Raw genomic sequence first — 14044 nt, forward strand, 5'->3', positions numbered from 1 at the left:
TCTTCTTTGATGCCATTGATTTTCTTGTAGATTTGGATGATGAGAGAGAGATGAGAGGTAGAGAGGTCCCACTGGACGTGCCAATTTGTTCACACGAGATTTCTGAAGAAATTTGATTCGTGGAGTTAAACTTGTGTTGATGTTGTATTTATGTTGATTTCATGCGATGTGGTTCGATCTCTAAAATTTGATCCTCTGATTCTTTCTTGGTTTGATGCTTACACTTGATTTGAGGAAGCAGAGCACGTGATGTTCTTAAAGTTGGAGTCTTGGAAGAAAACTTGTGTAGCCCACTTTTCAACTTTGGCCACACTACAAACCTTACGAATGAAAATGGGCCATCATCTTGAGTATAAGAGGTCGAAATTAGTCTATAGATTAATACCAATTACAAAAAATGTCTATGCATTTCTTCTTTGACATGAAGTTTTGCAACTCTCAAGATTAATACCAAAGTTGTTTTTCACTTGAAATAATAGATTGGATCCCTCTTGAACTTATGTCAGACACAAATATTAGTAGGTGGTTACAAAATAAAACCATCTAGTTTGGCAGAAAAAGAAAGTTTCAAATTCTTAGTTATTATATAGAAGAGACTTGAACTACATATACTCAGCTAGTTTAAGCTAATATGGATGCAAAGGCCAGAGTCTTAAATCTTCATCAACCAGTTGAAAAAAAAAACAGGTAATAATAATATTAACTATTATTGATTAGTATATTGTTACATAATTGGAATCATTATTTCCCACCATGTATAAGGCAACGAGTGTGAGGAAGAAAGGACAATGATTGATTTGATAAATAAAAGAATTTAAAGCACACAAAGCCCTACACAACCCTACCTTGTTTTTCTATATTTTTGCATCTCCTTTTAAGTTTTTCCTTCTCTCTTCTTCTTCAATATAATATTTCTTTCCATTTTTCCATCGAAACAATCAAGAGAAAATTGTGGAGAATACAACATAGGTTAAATAACACGTTGCATATATATAATATGGAATATGAGAGAGTTTTTTTATTATATTTACAAGGAAGAATGACTTCCCGGGCGTGAAGCAGCAGCATTTTGCTTGGACGTTGAACCCCATTCGATGGCTTCTGCAACTGCTCTTTGGCGTGCCTCAGCTGTTTCGTCGTCGTGAAAATAGTCGATGGGTTTGTTGGATAGATTGATAAGATCTTGATCATCAATTGGTGATGGGACATCACCTGACGATGAAGACGGTGATGATTGCGTGGTTTCTGCTCCCAAGAAGCTGAGAGCAGTGACGACGTCACTAATCAATGGTCGGGCTGTTGCTTCCTCATGAAGGCACATGGCGGCAACCGCAACCGCTTGGTTCAGACCCCTCACAGGAAAGTCTCCACCAAGAAGAGGATCTGCCAACTCCTTGAATCTAGTTGGTTCCTTAAATATTGGATATGCCTGCACGTAGAAGAAACACAAAAGAACAGTTGATGGAATTAGGGTTATATGGATGCTTTTTATAACCCTATATATTTATATCTATGGAGTTTCTTCTATTTATACGAGATGTTTATTATTCTATCTAACAATAATAAAACAAATCAGTGTCAACATTTCGTTAAAAATGTAAGATAGGGTCAAGAGAAAGTTGACTCACCCAAGCGACCAAGTTTTGTTGTTTAGCTGGACGAGTGTTGTCAATAACTCTCTTGCCGGTGATGAGTTCCAATAAGACAACTCCAAAGCTATAAACATCAGATTTTGGAGTGAGTTGGCCAGTCCTCTGATACTCAGGAGCACAATATCCATAGGTTCCCATAACTCTAGAGGAAACATGGGATTTGTCCCCAACAGGACCAAGCTTTGCAAGTCCAAAATCTGATAGCTTTGCATTGAAATCATTGTCCAATAGGATGTTTGATGCTTTCAAGTCTCTATATATCACTGGTGGGTTGGCTTTGTCATGCAAGTACTCCAACCCTTTTGCTGCTCCCAACCCTACTTTCATCCTTGTTCCCCAATCCAATGCCTTTCTTTCAAATGGAAGATCTATAAATACCAAATGAAAAGCACACACAAGTTTAATGAGTCATCTCGTCGTCTTTTTGCTCAAAACTTCCATGGAGAGCAGGGTGAAACTAGCATTTATTTTATGTATATATATATATATATATATATATATATATATATATATATATATATATATATATATATACTGAACTATTTCTAGTAGAGCTTATTAATTACTAGTCTGATCACATATGCATATTTGTTTATTTTGAAAAAGGAAAAATTCATAAGAGGATGAAGTTAATTAGTGCGAAAAGTTAATGTTTAGGGCAGATTTGATCAATAAATAATTAAGAGTTGTGTTTTAGAAATTTAACCTAGCAGATGATCTTCTAAAGATCCCAAAGGCATGTACTCATAGACCAAGAGTCTTTGATCACCATCAGCACAATAGCCAATGAGATTGACAAGGTTTTGATGGTGTAAAAGGCTTAGCATCAGAACTTCCACAAGAAACTCTCTGTTCCCTTGCAATCCATTTCTATCCAGCTGCTTCACTGCCACCACCTGTCACATCTCACACATACAAAATAACATTTCAATAAATTAAATAACAATAAGTTTTTAGAGAGTTGGAAGCATTCAACTTATTATTATAGTATGTAATTATTATGGTTCATGGTTAGTAGTTATTATAGTTTATAAATTATAATTAGTTTATATTTAAATAGTGGGCAGACTATTAAAGTTCAAATTAATAAAGATGAGGAAGGATTCATAGGAAATAGTAAATATCGTACCAATTAATAATAATTTGATATAGGGGATACTATACTCAATTATGGATAGAATAGTCAAAAACATAAACTATTATAATTTGAACCTGAAATATAAAATTATTTTTAAAAAAACATGGTTTTAGAGTCCATTAAACAAATAAAATTATGGAAATTACCATTCCATTTAAAGAAACAAAACTTTAAAACATTTGTTTCAAAATTCTTTTAAAAATCTATGAGATTAGGTGGACTACAAAGACGATCAATGACAATTGAGCTCTCTTGAAATCAATATTTCATGTCATTTGAAAGAATAAGCTTAGGATTATTAATATATAGATGTGAACTATAACTTTAAATTTAAGAAGAAATTCTAACACATAACATTAAACCAAAATCTTAAACAAGAAGAATATAATGTTATAATTGTTAACAAATAACATAAAATTAAAGGTCATTTTAAAAAAAACAAAAACATATATATATATATATATATATATCAAACGAACCCTAAAGAAAATAAGCAGGTGATGAGTGAAGGTTTGTGTAGGCATTACCTGGTTAGTTTTATCGAGTTTGCCTTTATAAACTCTCCCAAAACCTCCTTCACCAATGAGACATTCTTGACGGAAATTCTTTGTAGCAGTGGCCAACTCTCTAAAAGTGAAGGTTTGTGCTGCAATGTTATTCTTTTCCCCAATCTCTTTCTCTTTCTCTTTCTCTTTCTCTTTTTCTTTTTCTTTCTCTATAGCTTCCTTTTGCACAGGGTTTGCTTTTGGATTTTCTGTTCATTTATAATATCCATGTTCAAATACACATTTATATATATATATAGATAGATATAGTTTTGATCATATATATAGCAACTAACTTGTAAGAGTGACTTTGAGGAGATTTGTTCTCTCAACTTTTCGATTATGATTTTGAATTTTCTAGTTAATTTCGTTAATGTGAGACATGTTGGTTTTGACTATATATTAAAAAAAAAATTGTTTGACACGATCTTAGCGTTATTAGAGAACAAGCCAATGAATAATAATAATTAAAAACAAAAGGTTCTTTCTTTTGTAATTATACTTTAAACCTTACATTTTTATTTTGTTTCTTATTTTTTAGAATGATTATTTCTTAAGAATCAAAATGATCAGTTTTTCAAAGTTTCAAGGATGAAAATGAATCAAATATAAAATTAACGAAAATAAACAAAAAAAAAATATATTATAGAGATCAAAGTAACATCTCAACCTAACCAAAGTGGTAAATAAATTTTAAACAAAATTTATAGCTCGCTGGAATATAGCTAGCATGTTTAATCATTAACAACTAATTAGTAAGGATTGGAAGCCCCATTTCTATTGAACTTTTAAAAAAAAAAAAAAAAAACAAGAAGAAGAAGAAGAAGAAGAAGAAGAAAAGAAAAGAAAAATCCTTAATTACCCTACCCACAACATTTAAGTAACAAAAACTAAATGGAGAAGATACTAGAATCAAAACCAAATGTAAATCGGAACTTTTTGAAAGCTAAAGTCTAAATTTATAATATGACCTAGAATCACGAAGCTAGGTTTGGGATATATGTTTCCACCATTTTTTTTTTTTTTTTTTTTTATCTCGGTCCAGATTTCAACCTCTAACCCTATTTCCACAAACATAGTTGGGTTGGTCCCCGTCGAGATATTCAATATCTCTAACCCTATTTCGGCATTTACATAAAAATAAAGATAGAAAATGAAATAAATGGAACCTGTAGGAGTAGGACGAGGAGGAGGAGCAGGAGCATGATGGTGATGTTGTTGTGGAAGTGGTTGATGTTGTTGTTGATTATGTTTATTACTACGTGAATGTAATGAAACAGATTGTTCCCTTCTACCACTCTTTGTTCTTTTTGCTGCTTTCCCATGAGATGAAAAACATGGAAAGCAACTCATTTTCTTTTTCCTTTTCTTTTTCTTCACCAAATCTCAATTTTGTATCTTTTTATCAAAAATAATAGTGATATAACAATAATATCCCCCACAATAATCTCAAATAAATCAATGAATCAATCAATTACAAAAATAATAATAAAACCCAAATGGGGTTTTCCTATCTCTCTTTTGACTATGAATATGAAAGAAAATTCATCAAAAAAAAAAAATGGTCTCTTTTGGGCTAAGAACACGCAATCATTCACCAAAGTTGATGAACTACAAAAAAATGTAGCATTTGAAAGAGGAGAGAGAGAGAGGGAGGGAGAGAAAGAGAGAGAGAAATTTGATGGATATTTGTAAAGAAATAATGAATAGAGAGAGAGGGGGGCTGGGGGGGAGGGGGGACCCTCCCAAGAGGGGAAAATTGAAAACCAGAAAGAGGTTCGAATGAGGAAGTTAGGGATAAGGAAGGGGGAGAAAAAGACCTAAATTAAAAACAAAATATTGAATTGAATTATTGTTATTCAATTAAAAAAAAAAATATATATATATATATATATTTTTTAGTATTTCCGAGTAGTATGGGGAAATGAGAGTTAAAAAAAGAAACATAAAACAACTCACACACAAAAGACAGAGAGATAATAGAGAAATAGAGAGACGTGTGAGGCATGCACTTTTAAAGGAGGGTCATGCTTAATTGTGGAGGATGTCCTTCGCCTTCTTTAACCATTGACTTATATCTTTCCATTGACATAATTTACCATTTTGTCGGAGTATAGATTTGAATCTATGACATGTTAATTTGAGATATATTTTTAAGTTAGAGAACTGCTTCAATTATGTTCGGGAGTGTACTCTCCTTTTATTCAAGGTGATCCATAACAATACTAACACTAACTCTCATCATCGATCTAACAATCAATACAGGACCTCAAGAAAGTTAAAACATAAGAAAGAGTTTATCAAATTAGATCAAAAGTCCTAAACACGCATTCTAAAACAAGAATATACAAAACAAATTATAAAAGCAGGAGAAACTAGACTCTTTGATAAAAAAGATTATTCATTTATTCAAATTTCAATTCTATTGATGATAAATGTAGGCAAGTGCTAAAAAGACACTTGCAATGTCACAATTTTTCAACTAACTGACTAAATTCATCTATCACCATTCCAACTTTATCACAAATATAAATACGTACATTATCACTGTTGATATGGATGAATCAGCTGGATTTTGGAATTTTTAGTGGCTCTTAAATGCAAAGATGTCTTTTGATACATAAAAGTTGAACCTTAGTTTGGACATAAAGGTATCGTTTAATGCTCCAGCTCCAATCATTGCCATTTATTTCCTTATTAAGTGTGTTGATGAAAAGATATTTAAATAGGTATAACCACATTGAGTTTAATTTATGAATCAAACCTGTAATTTTGCCAAACTTTTAATAGTTAAATATATTTGTCGTCTCAATAATTTATTGGTTTACATATTTTACGTGATCATATATTAACCAAAAATATAGTATCCAACTATTTTAAATTATTATTTAAGTTCAAGATTAATTTACGTAAAAGTAACAAAACCAAAAAATATTTAAGACCGTAACAAAAAAAACAACAGTCGTAAAATATTTTCATAATTTTCAAGTTCACCTTTGTGTCACTTCTCTTTCTTCTTCTCTGTTCTTTGTTATTTCTTTCTTCCAAATTTTTTTATCTCATCTTCCATATTTTTTTTATTTTATTTTAAATGATTTATTATTCTGTACTTTAATTTAACTCTCCTATTTTATCTTCACTATTTTCGACAAGATTTTTTGAAGCTACTTCATCTTCCTCATATTCGAGAATATCAATATCGTCTATATTATCATTTTTACATGATCTAAACGATTGTTTTCCTTTGTCAATACGATTTTTACCATGGTCAACGCAATTTTTAAAATTTGAAACCATTTTTCTATCATTTAAAAGAACTACACAATCGTGTTGATATGATCTAAACATTACTTACCATAGTCAACACGATCGTTTAGTATAGTCCACACGATCATTTAAATTTGAAGCCTTTTTCCCATCGTTTAAAAAGAATCACATGATCGTATGTATATAATCTAAATGATCGCTTACCATAGTTAACACGATCGTTTAAAATAATAAAATCCTTTTTTCCATCGTTAAAAAGAACTACACGATCATGTATCACGACCTTAACGATTGTAGATCGTTTAGACTGTAGTACATGATTGTTTAGAAGAAGATTACTCATGTAAGTGTGTGGCCGATTAATTGCGTATTGACTAGAGTATTTTTGGTTATTTTCCATTGTGGGCTCATGGGTTTTTTTCGTTTTCGAAATTGTTCTATAAATATATTACCAATATATTATATTTTTTATAAAAACCCCTAAACAAAAATTCAATTTCTAAATTACATAAATTATGTACAAATTAGTTTGGGACAATTTTAAATATTAAAAAAAACTAAAATATCTACGACATATAGCAAAATTTTGGATTACATCAATGATATATAGGCACCGATAAATTTCTATTAGCACCTATTAATATGACTAATAAAAGCATATGAATTTCTATCAATTATTATCGTCGATAGAATTTGAAATTTTACTATATTTTATCAAATTTTTTATTTTTTATGATTTTCCAGGGTGTTATTGAATTCTTTATTTTCTATCAAACACAACCTTTAAGAAACAATCCCCGAGATAAAAATATATATATTAACTTTTATATATTCATTAATTTTATTCTATGATAAATTATATAGTTGTGTAGGCCTGTCACTTTTTCTAAAGTGTGCAACAATGATAGAGTGGGATCACAGCTATGACCTTTCCATAGAACATATTTAACGAGTTGAGTTATTAATCTCAAAGTTCGACAACTCATTCTTCATTTAGATCAATTGATGTGATACTTCTTTAGTGTTAGTTGATTTTTTTTAATATAATAATTGCGGTAGAAAAATTTGAAACACTGATCTTATAGATACTATTATACTTAAATGTCAGTTAAACTAAGTTTTTGTTGGCCATGTGTAAGTTGAAATTAGATAGATATATATAGTTGTATCAGATTAAGTAGTTTACATCAACGTAACCACCATTATTTTCTATTTGTTTTCTTAGATAAAAAATAATCGAAAATCATTTTTCTAAACTATATTAAGTCACGTTTGGATTAACTTAAGAAAAACATGCATGTTTTTGCAAAAAAAAACTTCTTTTCATTGATGTTTATTATCGGTTTTAAACCGACATCAAAGAGGAAGAATTAATGTCGGTTTAAAATCGACATTAAACTATCCTTAATTGTTTTTTTTTTTTTTTTGCAAAATTAAGTATCCCCTCACTTTACTCACTTTCTTCCCTCTCATCTCACACTAAACTCCCCACCCAAACCCTTTCTTCTCAATCAGTCACTCTTCCATCGTTGAACCACCGTCGTCGAGCACATCGCGACATCGTGTCGTCCTTCGTGTCCACCACCACCGCACCATCCACCGTCGCACGATCCTAGATCTTCGAAGATCTACTAAGTCAAGTTGTGCCACCATCGTCGTGTTCTCCCAGATCATCTTGCCACCACCGTCGTACGTCTCAGATCGTCTCATCATCCTAGATCTTCGACATCCCAAATCTTAAACGTGTCGTCCCAGATCGTTTCTTAGGTGTCCAGTTGTCGCCTTTTGTTTGGTGTCCTGATTTGTCGTGCTCATGCCCGATCTGTTTGTGTTTGTGCCCATTCATAAATCCTACAAACAATCACGATCATTTAGTTTTGAAGGAGTATTTTGTTAAACAATCGTTTACTTACTTCTTACACGATCGTATATAGAAAGTTAGTCAATGGTTTGAAGGTAGAAAGCTAAACGATCACGTTAAAGGGTAAACGATTGTAGATAAAGCTAAACGATCGCATAAGAGGGTAAACGATCGTATAGCTAGTCTTGCTTTGTTCCAATTGTTAGTGACATATGTGCTTCTTTGATAGTCTTGCTTTGTTCTAATTGTTTGGTTGTTTGAGTGTATATAGAAGTTTTTATTGATTATATTTAGTTTTCAACTTTTTATGTATTATTGTTGGTTATAATTAAGTTTACAAGTTTAAGATTACTTAACTATTCCTTGTTGCTTTTTTACTTTTTTTTGTAGATTAAGTTGCATCTAGATCGGTCATGGATGAAAAAGAATAGAATGTCAACTGATTATGCTTTCGAAGTTGAGATGTTTATTAAAAATGGGTTGAAACATTTGACTATATCAAACGTCATGACTTGTCCTTGTTTAAAATGCGTAAATGCAAAGACTTTAGATGTGAATACAATTAGATATCACTTATTTTTCAATAGCATCGATCAAAGTTATCAAGTTTTCATGGTGAATCACTACCCATAAAGATTAATAATAAAAGTGTCTTTAGTAGTGCAAGAGAAGAAATTGATGAGGACGATGTTGATGACACAATTGGAATGTTTGAGGCTGCACACAATTATTTTAATCACAAGTCAGAAAATTTTGAAGATATACAAGAAGTTAAATAATTTGAAAGCTAAGTTTAGATAGAGTGATAAGAGTTTCACCGAGTTGTTAAAATTAATTTGTGAAATCTCATGAAATCAAAAAAAAATTGAACTAGAAATTTTGTGTTAAAACTACCTGCTCCTCATGAAATCTCTACTTCTACTTATGAACCAAAAAAAAATTTGTGTACTCTTGGAATGAAGTACGAGAAGATTCATGCATGTAGGAATGATTGTTGTTTGTTTAGGAAAGAACTCTCTAATGCAATTGTATGCCCCTCTTGTGATATGTCAAGATGGAAGATTCCTAAAAATTCAAAAGAGGTTAAGAATGTTCTAGTGAAAGTCATATGGTGTTTCTCCCTACACTACTACAAAAAAAGGGTTTACTTGACACTTTTACATGTCAAGTATTTGTTTACTTGTCGGTTTTCAATGCGTTAAGTAATCCAGTATCAAGAATAAGAAGGTTTTACTTGACAATTTTTAAGCGTCAAGTAAAATTATACTTAACAGTTTATAACTGTCAAGTATATGAAATTACTTGACATTATTTACGCGTCAAGCAATCCAGTGTCAATAATAAAGGGTTCTTTTTCACTTTTTACCGTTTTTAAGCGTCAAGGAAGATTAGTTGACATTTTTTGCGCGTCCAGACTTTGTTTATTCTTGACACGCTTTACATGTCACGACTTTTTTTTCAAATGAAAAATTGTATACTCTAAAATATCCATATAATTTATCTTGCACCTGTTTTGAAGTTCAACAATAACGAACATAAGTAAAGCAAGAGAGTACACAAATGTGCTAAACTACATATTAGTTGAACAATTGAATCAACCCAATCTTTCCATTAAAGAACTAATTATATTTTAACAAATTGGACATATGTGTACAAGAGCTTACATACTTAATTACAATAGCCCAAACTTCTAACAAAAGCCCAAACTTGTACCTCATATAAGAATTTGAAATTTTCCAAAACCCTTGGACTTTCACCTCCATCCTCCACCTTTCAAAACAAGAAGTCCAACTAATTTCATATAAGTATCATATAAATAAATCATGAGAGAATTTTCAACAAAATAGAGATCTCATTATACTTTCCTTCTAATAATAGTTTAACTTGATCAGCTTTCATAAAAAAGCTACCAGCATCTATGGTGTTAAAAACAAACTTCAATGATAACTCAAAACTCAAAGACTTAGATTTTCTGTTGCTTTGAATAGTTAATGTTAAGATATGGTTTCAACACAACTTGAGCTCATAAAACCTTCTTGCAAACTTCTTGATATATTCATGAGACGACCATCGAAATAAATGCGTTGGGAGACAGATTCCCGATGCGTCACCAACAAGGCGCAGGGAATAATCTTCTCCGGATGTCATCTTTACCGATGTCTTCGATGCTTCGGCAACAAGTCCTCTCCAACGTCCATAATTTCAACATCAGCTATGCGTCGGAAATAACGACTTTCAATGTTTGTATATCCGACGTCATCCATGCGTCGGCAATAACCATCCCCGACGTAACATTTGTACCATATTCTCAACATATGTACTGCATCGAGAAATATTTTAAATATGTAAGTTTTTATTTTTTTTCCTGAAACATTTTCCTTTAAGATTTATTTCCTTAAATATTCGCATTTGTTTTCAATTCAATTAAAGAAAATTCAAAAGAAATTAGTAAATTATAAAATAAAAACACAAATTCAACAAAAAATTAAATTTCCATAATATAAAGAAGTTCAAAAAATGTAACAACGTTCATAATACAAATAAAAAATATTCCTCGTTCTAGAAAAATGCAAAGAAAGTCGTACTTCATAACGTACGTCTCTTAATGAGCCTCGTACGCCATTCTACACTGTAGGTCCTACAATGATACAAAAGTGACTAAGTTTAGTACTGAATGGATGAAAACCCTTTCCAGCGGAAGAATTACAGAGACCCACTTTTAATTGGAACCTTAAAAAATATCAATACATTGGAAAAAATTACAAAACTAATTTTTATGGTTAAATATGTTGTGAAGAGAATACAAAGAAGAATAACTTACTCTCGTTGACGGCCCTGAATCTACCAAACACTAACTTGAGGCACCACCGCTTGGAAACCTTCCTATTCTCTAATTGAGATGGTTTATGGGTACCAAAATTGAATTGAGGGAATTGTTTTAGAGAGAAAACGATTTCTAGAGAGAATGCGATGATCCTTTTTTCCTTAAAAAAATCACAGAACACTTTCTGTGTTTTTGTTACGCAAATAATTCCCTCTTCTTTAGATGGAAGAAGAGGGAAGTTAGAGAGAATAAATGGGAACGTGGGAAGACCACCCACGTTCCTTATTAATTTAATAAATAAATATTAAATAAATATATATTAAAATAATTAATTAATTATATTAAATAATTAATTAATTAAATCATATTTAAATAATATTTCATTTAAATCATATTTAAATGAATATCTCTCGCATAACCTATAGTTTTAATTAATTAATTTAATTAAATCAAATTTAATTAAACCAAATTAAACTAAACTATTAATTAATTCTCCAATTAATGAATTTCTAAATTAAATATCTTATATTAAATTTAATCAAAAATTTGAATCATATTCAAATATAAATTTCTCTCATAACCTATAGTTTTAACATGTATCACATACACATTAAATTTTAATCTATAGTTTTAATATGAATCTAATTCACATTAAACTAATATTTGAACTCATTCAAATATTTTATTCTCTCGTAATTTAATTTTGAATCATATCCAAAATTAAATTTATATAATAAAGTCTAATTAAAATATAAACTTTATATTATGATGTATCAATATACATTATATTAATTCCCAAAGTAAATTTGAACATTTCAAATTACAACCAATACAAATAAATCTCATTACTCTTTATGAGCTAGAAAGGGGACCTAATGGACATACAGATAAAAAGCTACAACGATATGGATTAATTAGCTAAACTCATTAACCACATTAATCAATATTCGTTAACTGTGTGTACACTCCACTAAAGACTCACAGCTGAACTCTTCTCACTGTAGATATATTTCTGTGTCCACGGATATATACCAATACCAATAAGTTAGTCCTTCACAAGTGTTCGTAACACCAGTTGGGTCAAATTACCGTTTTACCCCTAGGTTACTTCTAGTTCTTAAATATCAGTGCTCCTCTAATGAACAACCTGTTTATGGTCCAATCACTAAACAGAAATTCCCTCTCGTACCATAGAGAGGGTAGGGCCCTTTGTTCAAGTCCCGGAGACACTATTTAAGGGAACACTTATCTACTTACCCTAAAGGTGAGAAGGAGTGAATTCCATCTTATGTGATTATGTTCCTAACTTCCCACTCGGTTTTGTCCCCAAAATGATAAGTATATTGAGTCGGCAATTTGGCCACTCTCACCCGTACAAATCAAAGGACAATCCCTCGCAAACATGAGTTCATAATACACTCAGGATTAAGACTAAGTCACCTAGGTTATCCTAATGAAATAGAAATCCAACTAGTTAACGGAGTTATATCTAGTGATTACTATTTCGTGGTCCAGTCTTATGCAAACTCATTGTATAGGATACCCTCACTCGCATGTCGCATACATGAACGCATTGGATCAATGTGTTTGTATCAAATACAAAGTGAGCCGTATCCATAGTGTTAACAGGATAAGGTACCCAACCTTAACCCTATACTATAGACCCCTTAAGCTGATCTTGAACATTGATCCCTATATGTTTCTACATACTGTTCAAGACTCATCAAATAGCTTAGGATGTTAGTTTATTGGATTTAGATTATTAAGAAAAAACTAATAATATAATCAAAAACACTTACTAAATTATAATAATAAAACACTTTATTAACAACTGTCGATTAATTATATTTACTATCTACGAGTTTTAGGACAAAAACACAACAAGTACATTATATGCATATCATCACTGTATACTGTCATTTCAAGAACTTAAGAATAATAGAAACATATATACGTACCGCAAAGCTAGGAATTATGTGATGGTCCTTGTTGTGCTCGAGTCATGTCTTCTATGAGCTTCCGCATTCGTTCCACTTATGAACTAACGCATCGTGATTTCTTGTCTGTTCTTCAGTCTATTGCATAGCTTGATCAAGCTTAGCCTATAATTAGAGCTATACAGTGGACTGAGGACATGAGATCGTGGAATTGCTCGTATTGGTCATCTTGTGGGCCTTGGGCTTGGGTCCCCAACCAAGGTCTTTTGAGTAACCTGATCGTCTACCCAACACCGTCTTGCATATCTTGTCCCCAGAGAGTGACTGAGTACCCTATGGGGTAGGCTGGGACTAGAGTTTTAGCACTTGATTTTGCAACAAATTTAGAAACTATCTTAGTAAGTAAAAAATATATTATATATTAAAGAGGACAAATAAGAGCAGAAGTATTGCTTGGATAACTTACATGCGCATCCTCCACAGCCTGTGACACGAACGTCCCGTCTTGAATGTGTGTTTGTCGAAACAACTTCACACGGTCGACCGACTCCCCTCTTTGCTCATCGAGCTCGGGCTAAAGTTGTCGAAACGACTTTGACCTGCTGCTATGATTGTAAGGCTGCTTCTGTCTAGCAGCCTTGTTCATTCGTGATTACTTCTGCATGAAAACAAGAATATTGTTTATTTCTTATATATATTAAAAGTCAAAATCATAATTAACCTTGACAAAGGGTTGAGTTGTTCACCTGGAATGTACGACTCATGTAGTGGTCATAAAGGTAGTGTCAATCCTCATCACATCCCACCGATAGGTATGATG

At 31.7% G+C, this 14044-nt stretch overlaps 1 protein-coding gene across 1 annotated transcript; it reads right to left on the reverse strand.

Moving 5' to 3' along the window:
* Positions 1 to 671: 671 nt before the first annotated feature.
* LOC103497640 (probable serine/threonine-protein kinase PBL25) lies at positions 672 to 5172 on the reverse strand. The gene is made up of 5 exons (XM_008459888.3): positions 4505 to 5172; positions 3318 to 3544; positions 2359 to 2548; positions 1629 to 2020; positions 672 to 1429 (listed from the first exon to the last, which is right to left on the reverse strand). Exons 1-5 carry the CDS (start codon positions 4686 to 4688, stop codon positions 1028 to 1030), a joined length of 1395 nt encoding a protein of 464 aa, XP_008458110.3. The 5' UTR covers positions 4689 to 5172; the 3' UTR covers positions 672 to 1027.
* Between the last annotated feature and the right edge of the window lie 8872 nt (positions 5173 to 14044).

Source organism: Cucumis melo, chromosome 1 (assembly GCF_025177605.1).
Source record: "Cucumis melo cultivar AY chromosome 1, USDA_Cmelo_AY_1.0, whole genome shotgun sequence".
Classification (NCBI taxonomy): domain Eukaryota; kingdom Viridiplantae; phylum Streptophyta; class Magnoliopsida; order Cucurbitales; family Cucurbitaceae; genus Cucumis; species Cucumis melo.